The sequence below is a fragment of the Silurus aristotelis genome, assembly GCF_946808225.1.
Source record: "Silurus aristotelis genome assembly, chromosome: 28".
Classification (NCBI taxonomy): Eukaryota; Metazoa; Chordata; class Actinopteri; order Siluriformes; family Siluridae; genus Silurus; species Silurus aristotelis.
Genome location: NC_139601.1, coordinates 15,803,660 through 15,817,202, shown reverse-complemented (window position 1 = coordinate 15,817,202; position 13,543 = coordinate 15,803,660). Strand labels below are relative to the sequence as shown.

The 13,543-nt window shown below is 37.7% G+C and overlaps 2 protein-coding genes and 1 long non-coding RNA gene across 3 annotated transcripts; all 3 read left to right on the top strand.

Annotated features, from left to right (window-relative positions):
• The first annotated feature begins 1,933 nt into the window (after positions 1–1,933).
• On the top strand, positions 1,934–4,467 carry LOC310722193 (aerolysin-like protein). The gene is made up of 2 exons (XM_083534565.1): positions 1,934–2,079; positions 3,049–4,467. Exon 2 carries the CDS (start codon positions 3,070–3,072, stop codon positions 4,021–4,023), a length of 954 nt encoding a protein of 317 aa, XP_083390691.1. The 5' UTR covers positions 1,934–2,079; positions 3,049–3,069; the 3' UTR covers positions 4,024–4,467.
• A 1,332-nt stretch (positions 4,468–5,799) lies between these two features.
• On the top strand, positions 5,800–12,026 carry asb14a (ankyrin repeat and SOCS box containing 14a). The gene is made up of 10 exons (XM_083533598.1): positions 5,800–5,852; positions 6,077–6,338; positions 7,058–7,110; positions 7,192–7,323; positions 7,862–8,020; positions 8,442–8,687; positions 9,014–9,185; positions 9,584–10,127; positions 11,161–11,314; positions 11,472–12,026. The coding sequence occupies exons 2-10, from the start codon at positions 6,211–6,213 to the stop codon at positions 11,639–11,641; spliced, it is 1,758 nt and encodes a 585-aa protein (XP_083389724.1). The 5' UTR covers positions 5,800–5,852; positions 6,077–6,210; the 3' UTR covers positions 11,642–12,026.
• LOC310721696 lies at positions 8,077–8,357 on the top strand. Its single transcript, XR_014532170.1, has 3 exons — positions 8,077–8,152; positions 8,190–8,228; positions 8,259–8,357. It is a non-coding gene; the product is annotated as an uncharacterized lncRNA (long non-coding RNA).
• Positions 12,027–13,543: the final 1,517 nt, after the last annotated feature.

Here is a 13,543-nt window from a genome sequence, read left to right as displayed (position 1 = left end):
CAAGCAGCACATTGATACTCTAAAATACATCCAAGTTTCATTTCTATAGTATTGTCCCTTAATTGTTTGTTTACACCAGATCATAAGATTATGTGCTTTTTGATTTTATAATAATGTAATTTGGAAAGAAGGTCCACTAGATTTTGGAGTGTGCATGTGGAGATTTGTGGACGAATCAGCGTTCCAATTCACCTCAAAGCTGTTCAATATCATGTAATGGGTTGTTCTAAAGCAGCTTATGGTCCTATGATGTGTATAATACATACACTATATAGACAAACATATTGGACACCTGATTTTTGAAGCTATTTTGGATGTTTATACATTATTTTTTAGTATGAACTATAATAAAACTCAAAAGGCTGAAATTACACTAAAAGTATTGGGACACCTGACTTTCCCAGCAATATGTAGCTCTTCCCCAAACTGTTCCCACAAAGTCAGAGGCACACAATTGTATGTAGTGTCTTTGGAGGCCGTAGCATTATATTTCCCCTTCACTTAAACTAGGAGATCCAAACCTGTTCCAGAATAACAATGCCCCTGTGCACAAAGCCAGATCCATGAAGATATGATTTGCAAGGGTTGAAGGAGAAGATCTTGAGTGGCCTGCTATAGAAAGCTGAGCTCAACCCTACTAAACACCTTTAGGTTGAATTGGAACGCTCACAGAACCCCAGGCCTCCTCACCCGATATCAATACCTGATATTTCTAACCTCCTTGTGCCTGAAGGAGCACGAATCTCCACACACACACACTTCAAAATCTAGTGGAACATCTTCCCAGGAGAGTGGAGGTTATTATATATTTTAAAATGCACTTTGCATTTTTGTTTTTTTTGGCACACTAAAACTTAATTTGAAGTGTCTCATGCTTTTTATTCACGCAAATTTCATGGGTAAGACAGAATTTTCCTGTTTTTTGTTTATGTAGTTATGCAAGGATAAGAGGGTAATGTGTGTGATTGGATGCGTTGTGTGTTTGTATGTGTGACTGTGCAGTGGGTGTGGGTGTTTTGTATGTGTTATAAAAAAACATACAACATTTGCCTTTCAAATAAATAAAAAACATTACAAAACGGTCATTAGCAAACCTTCATTAGTTCTGCAATACATAAATTCTTCATATAAAACAATATCACATGTTGTGTTGTTATGAAATACTCTATTTGGAACTAGACCATCATACTTAGGCTTTCCGTAAACTGTTGACATAAAGTACAAGGTTTTCTGGAATTGCATTACAATTTTGGTTTACTGGAACTAAGGTTCTCACATCCCATTAAAACCTGGCCTGTATAGAACCCTGAACTCTGTTGACTGTGTGCATTTTCTTCCAACATCAATGCCTGTTTTCACTACTGCTCATGTGGGTGAACCAACACAAATCCCCACAATCACACTCCAAAATGTAGTGGAAAGCCTTCTCCAGAAGAGTGGAGGTTAATGGAGACTAAAAGTGGAGACTTAATCTGATGGGACGTTTTAAAAGCACATACAGAATTGGTGTGATTCTGGAGTTCACATACTTTTGGCTGTATATGCTGTACATTTTGGATAATAGCATGCCAAAGGTAACAGTGAATTATGGTTTCATTGTCAGGAATTGAGGACCCTTACAAACTTATTTTGGTAGCGCTTTACTAGACGATTTCACAAAGAAGCATGTATAAATGCATAACTATTGCATTGATGAAGAATAAATCAATACAGTGCATGTGAAGGTTATAGCACCTGGCAACAAAAATGTAACCCAAAATAAACATTTATTATTTTTTATTTTATTTTTTGATTGATTAAAAACTTATTAGAGGAATCAAAGATATTTTGCCTATGGCATCTTCTAAAAGTCAGTTGAATTCCCATTTATTATTGAGAAACGGCAAATTGTCTGTATTGTCTTTGTATCTGTAAAAAACATTCACACACTTTCTTCAGGTGTGAGGCAAGAATCGACACCACCCTCTTAAAGCAGTATAAATAAGAGTACACATAGCTTCTGTTTTATCCAAGAAACTTGCATCCTTCAGGAAGTGCCTTCTAAAGAAGATATTTCTTGCTCCAGGCTTCTGCCAGCTTGTAAGTACGCCTCTTGCTGTTATTAATCTGTCATTTAAACAGTATATGGACAAGTTTGTGAAGACCTGACTATGAGTCTACTTTCTTTTTGAACACAAGATTTCACATTTAGTGCCCATTTGCTGTTAATAACTTTCACTCTTCAGGGAAGATGTTCCACTAGATTTTGGAGTGTGCTTGTGGAGATTCATTCAACCACAAGGGTGTTAGAATGTGTCAGGTACTGATGTACAGTATGTTGAGGAGTCGTGGGTTTTTGTATCACAGTGCTGGTGAATACTCAGTTGTGATATCGTAGAAAGTGTTGATTTATTATTGTGATTAACTTGTGATTAATTTTTGTAAATGCACAACTTGGAGCATGCGTCAATATTTAAGAAATAAAAATAGTTTAAAAAATAACAATATAGACCCTGTTTTGTTTCAGACTGCATCACACCACTTGAGTTATCCATACCAACCTAGAAAACCATATCATTGTTTGTGGATCATGGACATATACGCAGTGTCCTGGAACAGGACAGGAACAGATTTGAGGCTCTTTAGTTTAGGTGAACTTTGCAGAAGGTGTGGCTTATGGGTGTGTCAGGTGTTCACATATATTTTTAACTATATAACCAAAAGTAAGTACATAAATGACACCATATGTACCCAGAGTATTGGGACACCTGATTCTTACATCCATATGTGACAAGGTGCCCAAAGTGAGCTTCATGAAGATATGATATACGTTGGTTGGAGTTGGTTGGAAGAGCTTGTGTGGAATACAATAAAGTTAATTAACCTTGATGTAAAGCATTATCCTCTATTCATCTAAAAATACATCTAAATATGCTTTTGACATCAAAATATCATATGTGTTAACAGTTAGGAAGAGAAAAATGAATGCTTCTTTATATTGCTTTTTTATGTTGTTTTTATGTTTACATTCTCGTTTATATATTAAACCTAAATTTGTGTCTTTTTAAGGTACACGTTAAGTGCAAAATCATGTCTTACCTGGCACCTATCCATCAAATTGGTGGGCAAGGAGGAGCTTCATTTAATTTTGATGGTACTGGAAATGGAGCCACACTGAAAAAGATCTGGGTGTGGGCTGGTGGCTGGCAGATAAAAGCCATCCAGGTTTGGCTTACTGATGGAAAGTCCAAGCTGTTTGGTGAAAATTCTGGGAAGTTTTCAGAATTTGAATTCGGAGATGATGAGCATTTCAGCTCCCTTTCGCTTTGGGGGAACGGAGCTGGAACACGTCTGGGCGCCATCAAGTTCAAGACAAATCGCTCCCGCGAGTTCTTTGCAAGCATGACAGACTGGGGGCTGAAAACAGAATATCCTATTGATGTGGGATCTGGGGTCTGCATGGGAATCACCGGAAGAGCCGGTGCAGATATTGATTCCGTAGCCTTTGTGTTCATTAACACGATCAAGTCTACTAGGCTAATTAATGTTCAATATCCCACAATTCATAGTCTGATACCCAAAGTGGCTGTTGAGGAAATCAAATCCATGAAATACCACAATAACACTGGTGATACTCAAGAATATAAAATAGAAACCTCTAAAACTATCTCTAGAAAGTCCTCCTGGTCTGTTAACAACAAGCTTGAGTTCTCATTTAAAGTGGAAGTGAAGGCAGGAATTCCAGAGGTTGCAGAAGTATCAACTGGATATGGTTTCACAGTGGCAACTGAACATTCATATGCTTTAGAGAACACTGAGGAGAAAACTGAGCTGTTATCGTTTCCTGTCAAAGTCTCTCCAGGGAAGACTGTGGATGTGAACATTACAATTGGTCGGGCTACATTTGATCTTCCCTACACTGGCAAAATCGAGATTACCTGCTACAATGGCAGCGTGCTGTTGTTTAACATTAGTGGAACCTACAAAGGTGTCAGTTACACTGATGCCAAAGTGGTTGTGAAAGAATCAGCAAAAGGCATGTAAATGCTAATTCTCAGTCAAATGCTTAGCGCAGACACTAAGAATGCGGAGATTTTGGTGAAAGATTCAGTAAAATGTGGTTGCTTGGTTTATTATTATCTCATTAATCAAATCTGCTGTGAAGGTGATCAGTTTCTATTACTAACATTGTGATCTCAATGTCACTTCCTTTGTTGGTAAAGATTTTGTTCATGTATGTAGATCGCATCTGATTTTGAATAACAACAACAACAAAAAAAACAATGTGGATTGAATATATAATCGAGGAATTGTTTTGGGGTTTTTTTGTATGTATGTATATCTTCATTGTTCTCTGAAAGATTTTGTGATGGTTGATGGGGTTTTTTTGGCAAAAAAATGAGTATGTAACATTGATCAAAATGTCTTTATTATATAATATGATAATTACAGAAATATACAAATAAAAACAAACAAACAAAAACCTGATCCCGACTGCCTTTTTGTTGCATTGTTTTGTAAAAAAAAATACACAATTGCATTTGTGTATACGTTATTTACATGCGGTATATTTTATTACTAATGTAAAAGTGGGTTCCAAAAGTACTTATTTAAAATGTAAAGAGTATCTGAAGATAAAATACAGTATATTTGGTCCTTTGTGCATCTCCAGCTCAGGGAGATCAAGAACAATGGGCCTCTTCATCACTGCCACGGTATGACATTATGTATGGTATCAGCATACAATAAAGCAAGCAATGTATTACGAATCTTGCTTTTATTGGTCTTTCAGCAACCCAGCATGAATTTAATTATAAAACTGATTTGCTGTGAACGTAAATGATTGCTAAGACCTATTTTTTAGCATTGCTTTTCAATGTAGTGCAGTGTATAAAATCATGCAGATTCAGAGGTCAAGCACTTTATTTAATCTTTGTTGACCTCAGTGACATTGAGCATGACATTGCTGGTGCTGGTTTGAGTATTATACAGAATGCTGAGACAAGAACATCCAAATGTATTCCATTTGTATGGACGTTTCAAATATTTATTCCAACATTAAACATCCTGATCATTGTAACAATGCTTAAATTTCACATTGGCATCTAGTGGCCTAAAGCTGCAATGCTTTAAAAGTTCCACTATTTGTCCAAAAGTTTGTGGACGTCATATGTGATTTTGGATCCTGTTCTACATTTAGTCTTATAATAACTCCACTCTTCCGAGAGGGTGATCCACTAGATTTTGGAGTGTTGGGATAAGATCAGAGCTTTAAAGCAGGCCACTCAAAATCCACCCATGTACTCCATATCCTCATGCAGCTGGCTTTGTGCACAGGAGCATTGGAACAGGTTACTGATCGCAAGAACTGGTTTATGTATATAGTGTATGTATTCTGAATATCATCGTTCCTGCCACAATTTTTCTACCAGACCGACACCAGACACTGCGTAGACTTTAATAAATAAGTGTTATGGCTCTCCTGAAGGAGGACATCCAGCCTCCTATCCTCTTAAACCCCAGAAACCTGTCATCAGGTCTAGAACTACACTCCTTATCGTTACTACACGCCTTTCCCTATTAGACGGACGTCAAAAAAATGATTCATAGTAGTTTGAAAATGAAGCTTTTATGTGAATAACATTAAAAGAAATACTAATGAAGGAGGAATTAGTATTCCTTTATCCTAGATATATCTTAGCTGCAAAACCTGGTAGATCTACATTATATTGCAGAGGATGCCTGGGTCAGGTCACTTGAGTGGCCTTGTTTTGTCCCATGATCAGATATTTATAGCAGGGCCACAACATAAATAACCCTGAGTGCAGCTCAGGAGTCGCACAACATTTACTAACAGTGGTATAACTCTTCAGGTAAGCATTAATGTAAACATTCATTATTGGGGAACAACATACATTAGTGCATTTTATTCTGCATGTTAATGGTGAATAACTCTCTATTGTCGTTTTGGTGATGGTGACTCTGCAATGTACTAATATAATCACGAGCCATAACAATATTCATAATAATGAACCATAACAATGTTCTTCAATCTTTTACAAATGCAATTACATTTCCATTTCACGCTCATTTTCAGCTGCTCAGTTGGTGCCAGAAGCAACCACATGGGATTACGGTGAATTGTAACAGCGTCAGTCTTCCAGAGTGATTTCTTTGGGGAACGCTGACAGTGGTGGAGAAGGTGCTTCGGAGATCTGAGTTACAGCCGCTATGGATTTCGAGACGTCAGGAGAGATTTTAGATGAAGATGTGGCAACTCAGTACATGATAGAACAAAGTCTTTTGGGAAACACTAAGCAGACTGAGTTTAGGGACATATTGTCTGAAGATGGATGCAGGTGAGAATTGTGCATTAAAGAAATATCAAGGATAATTCATATTCTCATTTCTGTGACATATGAATGGTTACTATTGATGGGAATTGAAATATAATCACTTGAAAACTTCTAAAGGTATCTGTTTAGTACAAAAATGACCTATGTTGTGAAACACTTGTGAGCATTGTAAGATATTAGTTAATTATGATACATTCTACATTCTGTGTATCATTTGACTTTTCTGAAATGGAAATAGTTTGTTTGTTCAGGTGGAAATATAGTGTCCAGGTGGTAAAGTGGTAGCTTAAATGGTCAAGGCTCTGGGGTACTTCTCAGAAGGTTAGGGGTTCAAACCCCAATATTGGCAAGCTGAAGCTCTTGGGCCCTTAAGCAAGGCCCTTAATCCTCTGTGCTCCAGGGACCCTGTATCATAGCTGACCCTGCACTCTGACCCCAGCTTTCTAACATCTCTGGGATATATGAAAACATAATTTCACTGTTGTAATATGCATGTGACAAGTATGAAGCACCTTTAAATATGTGAATAATGTATTTAGATGAAACCATATAATCTCTTAAGGAGTCTTCAATTCAACATGTAATATAATAATATTAAAATGCAATATTTCTCTCACTAATGAAGGAACAGGTCTTAAAGATATGATGGATAGAAATTAGGTGAAAAAACAGTGCAGTATTCCTATTACAGTCTTTCTTACCTGCAGTCTGTTTGTCCACAGGATCATACAGACCAGTCCAGAAAGGGATCAAATATCCAGTGCCATCAAACGAGGTAAAGAGTGTTTTTAATAAATACTTTTGTACTGTATGTTGGGGGTCAAGTCATTAGTTTTTTGTTGTTTGTATGATGCAGGTGATGAAGCTGAGCTTCGTAAACTCACAATCCATCAGTCGTCTTTCTCCGAGGAGAACAGTGAAGGCCAGATTCTCCTACACGAGGCAGCAATGCAGAACAACCAGCACATCCTGGAGATTGTTTTCAAAGGTCAGGAGAGTAATGATCTGATGTGGCAATTGCATCACACACATATATATATAATCTAGAACATTTGCTGATTGCTCTCCAGGCCTCCTCACCCTACAGCTGATTTTACTTGGCTGAATGAGCAAAATCTCCACAATCACACTTCAAAATCTAAAACATTCAAAATGTTCAAAATGTTCTAGAAAATTTACACAGAAGACTAGAGGAGATTTTGCTCATTCACCACAAGGGAGTTAGTAAAGTCAACTGTAGGGTGAGGAGGCCTGGAGAGCAATCAGCATTCCAATTCATCCCAAAAGGTGTTGGATATAGTTAGTAGAGGTCAGAGCTCTATAGAAGGCCACTAAAGATGTTCCACTCCAAACCAGGTAAACTATATCTTCATGGAGCTGGCTTCATGACTATATCTGCACAGAAGCATACAAATAGTCAGGTGTCCACATAGTGTATCTCTGTAAGGTTGTGTAACTGCTGTTACAGGTGCATTCGTTACACTAACCTATTTTGTGAATTGACATTTATCACTGTTTGTCCATAGCATCTCCCACAGACGCTAAGTCTGCAAAAACTCATCAAGGCAAGACAGCCCTTTATTTGGCTGTAGAGAAGGGTCTCTTGGAAAATGCCTGCTACCTTTTGGACAATGGAAGCAGCCCAGATTGCCTGGACAATGATGAGGACTCGCCTCTTGTCATTGGTTAGTAAAAGGAGACACCTGGAATTCATTTCAAATGGGTTTTTACCAATGCTCTGCATAGACAGAGTTCATTATTGCAACTTTTGGTTCTTATCTTTTGCACTGGTTCTGCTAGGTGAACATGGTCTAAACGTTTTCATACAAATATCTCCCTACAATGAGTTTCCAGGTGTTGTAACAGCTTCAGCAATATGGTTTAGAACAGAGTGTGACTTTTCACGTTCTAGTTATTTTGTAGCTGAGCAGGTACCTGCAACCAGGGATGCACATTTCCTGTAAAATGTGTTCCTTGAATTCCCATGTTTTGGCTGCTCAGTAAGAAAAGTAAAACATTGTATATTTATAGTTGTCTTAAATTGGTAAGTCTGGATATTATTTTGTCAAAGTGGCTTTCTTAGCCTGTGCCACTCCACTCCCACAGCTATACGAAACAACCACTATGACATGATGAAGCTCCTTATCTGCTTTAAAGCCAGCGTCAATCAAAAGTTAGCGCACTGCAGAACGGCACTCCATGAAGCTGCCCGTCTGGGCCTGACAGATTCTGCAAAGCTGCTGCTGAAGTCTGGAGCTGAACCTGATCCCAGGAGCACGTACGGCCTCACGCCTCTGGCTCTGGCGGCACAAGCTGGCCACTTGGAGATAGTGCGGGAACTCCTATGCAGAGGTCAGGAAGAGTGTGTGTGAATGACATGTGTCACTGATTTAGTTCAAAACCGGAATACTTAAATTTCCCTGCCTAATAACGTACATTTAATAAAAATTGATTATTGTTTGGGAGAAATTATTTGAGAGAGACAAAGCAAAAGGGATTTAAAAAATGTTATTGCTCATAAAATATAAAGAGCGTCAGAATAATCTATCAAAATAACTGTATTACGCTATTACAGTTACTCTCTATTACTCTATAATGTAAATACTATTTATATAGTAATCTATATAGAAAACGACTGACGTGGGCTATGCAATAATAAAATAATTTGGACCACAAAGGTGCTGATGTGGATTCTCAAGCTCAAGACTGGGCCACTATCCTTTATGAAGCTTCCGCATCCGGGAACCCTGAGGTCATCTCTCTGCTGCTGGAGTATGGTGCTGATGCTAACATCCCCAAACACACAGGCCATCTACCAATTCATAGAGTGGCCCATCGTGGATATGTGGAGTAAGAAGCATTTCTGAGATTTCCAACAGTTTGCAGTAAAATACGTGTATGTATGACCTTCGCATTGCCACAAGGGTGAATATTTCTACGTTGTAACATTTAACACAGATGTTAAAACTCACAGATTAATACACTATAAAAATAAGATTAGATTTAATAAAAGATAGAGAATGTGTTACAGGAAGTAAAATGAGCTCCTCAAACTTGTTTCAAACCAACAGCCATGCAAAAGGTCTCATGAACATGAACTGATGCTTTGATACGTATAATGCATGATTTTGTGCATTGTTCTGATGCCAGTTATCGGATAAATAGCATGAATGAGTAGAGGTATTGGTGTTTCTATTAAAGTGTATAGGTGTATACTTGTATAAATTAATAATGTGATGTTTTCGTAGAGCTCTGGCTCTCCTAATTCCTGTGACCACGTTTGAGGCAGTGGAGGAGAGCGGCATGAGCCCCCTGCACTCTGCGGCAGCTGGTGGACAGGCCCAGTGTCTAGAGATGCTCCTCAACGCTGGCTATGACCCCAACTTCATGCTTAACCCTTGGGTGAGGCGCAATTATGACGACCAGCGCAGGTCCGCTTTGTACTTCGCAGTAACCAATGAAGATCTGTCCTCCACCAAGTTGCTCTTGGAGGCTGGTGCGATGCCCAACCAGGACCCTGTTAAGTGCTTGCAGGTGGCCCTGCGCCTTGGAAATTACCAACTGATCAACATTCTGCTTAGGTACGGTGCCAACGTCAATTACTTAAGCAGGGTGAACACCACGCACTTCCCTTCAGCTCTGCAGTACGCCCTGAAGGATGAAGTTCTGTTGAGGATGATTTTTAATTATGGCTATGACGTGCAACTCTGCTTTGACTGTCCATATGGTGAAAGAGCTCATGTGCCAGATGATTACGAGGGCTGGACCAACACTGTCATCAAAGATACCATGGTGAGATGAGCTTCAGTTAAATTGCAATGTCAGGCCACGCAATTCAGATCAATGATTCGGAGAAGTGAGGAGGTTTTTGCACTAGCTTTTTGGGACTAACATCAAAAACAAGTTAAGGAACATCAAATCACCTAAATAAATAAATATATATATATATATATATATATATATATATATATATATATATATATATATATATATATATATATATATATATATATATGATTTATTTAAATATAATTATTGTGCTATACTTACTTATTATACTTATTATTTATAAAGTGACCAATCATTTGTGACAAAATTTTATATGTAGATTGATTTCTCCTCGCTAAACTGTTTCTCGAGCATGTTCTCTCAGCACCACTGCTGCTACGTGAGCCGTGTCCTGAGAGTCACATAGAATACAAATTAAGATGGCAGAGGTAGAGCTGCATCTTTCTGGAGACAGAACAGGAGACGAGCATTCACCTGTTTGTGAAAGGGCCATGCATTAGAAGTGAGAAGGCACTTAAGTAAATTGATGATTTGCTGTCTGGCTGAACCAAAGAAATAAAAGTGAAGTATCTATACGATATTAAATTGCATAGCATCATAGTTTTTTTTCCACTGCATCGTATTGCATTGAATTGTATTGTGTTGAATCTAAACAAAATCGACTCGTAATAGGGATGAATCGTATCTCATCGCATCAGTAGCTGCTTCATATGTATCCGTAATGAATCGTATCGAGATGCGCCTCTCATCCGCCTCGGTTATGGAGCTGCACATCCCTAATAAGCACATATAAAAGATCACCAATGACTCGATCACTATAAAGAAACATATGTGAAGCAGTTATATCAATATTCTGGCTTGTGTTTTTTTTAATAAGTACTTGTTAGCTTTATTTCAAGCCCCAAGCTACAGAAGCAAACTTCATGTCTGAGCCACAACTTTTGGCATGCAAAATGATCTGAGATGGATGCTTAAATGAGCCATTTCTTTCTATTTTTATAACCTTGTACATCTTTATCTTGCTTCCTTCCTTCAGTTCTGTGAGGTGATATGTGTTAACTGGCTGAAACACCTTTCCGGAAGCGTGGTGCGTATCATGCTAGATTACGTCGACCACGTCAGGTTTTGCTGCAAAATTAAGACAACTTTGATGGAGCAAAAACAGTGGCCGGAAATCTGCAAGATTCAAGGTGAAAATGTGTGTGGTGTGACAGATTTATAGCTACAGGCTTCCTTTATCTCTCGTTTTGGGCCTTTGTTCTGGTTCTTTCTATTTGTACACATGATATAAAAGTAGTCCACTGTCCACTCACTAATATATTCCACTTTCCATCGTGGTTCCTCCAGAGAACGCGCGCTGCTTGCAGCACCTGTGCCGACTGACGATCAGGAGATGTTTGGGACGACTGCGCCTCAGAGCTCCAGTCTTCATGAGCTTCCTGCCTTTGCCAAACCGCCTAAAGGAATACATCTTATACAGAGAATATGATCTTTATAGGCAGATGAGCAGCAGTTAAAATTAGATATGAGATATGCCAGTGTTGAGTGAGATTCATAGAACTGTTCTTTGTTTCTACAAATGACTTTGTGTTTGGCTGGTTTTAGCACCATGTGTAGATTAAAGTCAATAATGGACACAATCCAATTTTGATTTGTTTAAGATGCAGTTTAAATGAATAAATTAATTTTTATGTATAATTTTTATTCAGCTTTTTTTTAACACTGTAAGTCATGTACATTATGTAAATGCTGAATTTGTAAAAAATAAAATACAGAATCATGTCACACCTCCTTTTGGATTAAGAAGAGAAATACATATCATGTAGGTGTATTTTTCCTTGTAGCAGTCTCTCTGTCTATACATTTGTTTAGCTCAATTTGCAATAAATGATTTAAAAGGTTCATGTGGTGTGGTCAACATTGTCACGTTGGATATGAATTGTAAGAGAAACACCGGGTGAGGGGTGAGGGGGTTGTAGCTGCCACCCTGGAAATAATTTATACCACCTCATCCTGACTTTAAACAAAAACTCTGAGAGGGTTATTATTCTATAAAATTCATGAAAAGAATGCTTCGAATGGTTACTAAGATGAATCTTGAATGGTCACTAAGATGAATCTTGAATGGTCACTAAGATGAATCTTGAATGGTCACTAAGATGAGTCACTAAGATGAATCTTGAATAGTCACTTAGATGAATCTTGAATGGTCACTAAGATGAATCTTGAATGGTCACTAAGATGAGTCACTAAGATGAATCTTGAATAGTCACTTAGATTAATCTTGAATGGTCACTAAGATGAATCTTGAATGGTCACTAAGATGAGTCACTAAGATGAATCTTGAATAGTCACTTAGATTAATCTTGAATGGTCACTAAGATGAATCTTGAATGGTCACTAAGATGAGTCACTAAGATGAATCTTGAATAGTCACTTAGATTAATCTTGAATGGTCACTAAGATGAATCTTGAATGGTCACTAAGATGAGTCACTAAGATGAATCTTGAATAGTCACTTAGATGAATCTTGAATGGTCACTAAGATGAATCTTGAATGGTCACTAAGATGAGTCACTAAGATGAATCTTGAATAGTCACTTAGATTAATCTTGAATGGTTACTAAGATGAATCTTGAATGGTTACTAAGATGAATCTTGAATGGTTACTAAGATGAATCTTGAATGGTTACTAAGAGGAATCTTGAATGGTTACTAAGAGGAATCTTGAATGGTTACTAAGATGAGTCACTAAGATGAATCTTGAATTGTCACTAAGATGAATATTGAATGGTCACTAAGATGAATCTTGAATAGTCACTTAGATTAATCTTGAATGGTCGCTAAGATGAATCTTGAATGGTCACTAAGATGAGTCACTAAGATGAATCTTGAATAGTCACTTAGATGAATCTTGAATGGTCACTAAGATGAATCTTGAATGGTCACTAAGATGAGTCACTAAGATGAATCTTGAATAGTCACTTAGATTAATCTTGAATGGTTACTACGATGAATCTTGAATGGTTACTAAGATGAATCTTGAATGGTTACTAAGATGAATCTTGAATGGTTACTAAGAGGAATCTTGAATGGTTACTAAGATGAGTCACTAAGATGAATCTTGAATTGTCACTAAGATGAATATTGAATGGTCACTAAGATGAATCTTTAATAGTCACTTTTGTGATGTGCAAAAATGACTAAATGATGTGTAGGCTGAACAAGTAGTTTTGAGAATTTCATTTCTGATCTGAGAAAAACTGTCAAGTTAAAGGACTTTTATTTGACCATATAATTCCTACAGCATCCAGGCTGAATCCTAAATATAGCCACATTGGAGACGTAGTGCACTACACAGGCTGTAAAAAGCCCCTGTTTCCGCCTTTACATAGTGCACTTGTTAAGGCTTTAGGGCG

Excerpts from the sequence above, each read along its gene's own strand:
- LOC310722193 (XM_083534565.1), top strand. The coding sequence starts at position 3,070 with ATGTCTTACCTGGCACCTATCCATCAAATTGGTGGGCAAGGAGGAGCT.
- asb14a (XM_083533598.1), top strand. The coding sequence starts at position 6,211 with ATGGATTTCGAGACGTCAGGAGAGATTTTAGATGAAGATGTGGCAACT. Across the intron at positions 8,688-9,013 it reads GCGGGAACTCCTATGCAGAG|GTGCTGATGTGGATTCTCAA; the intron begins GTCAGGAAGAGT and ends TGGACCACAAAG. Across the intron at positions 9,186-9,583 it reads GCCCATCGTGGATATGTGGA|AGCTCTGGCTCTCCTAATTC; the intron begins GTAAGAAGCATT and ends ATGTTTTCGTAG.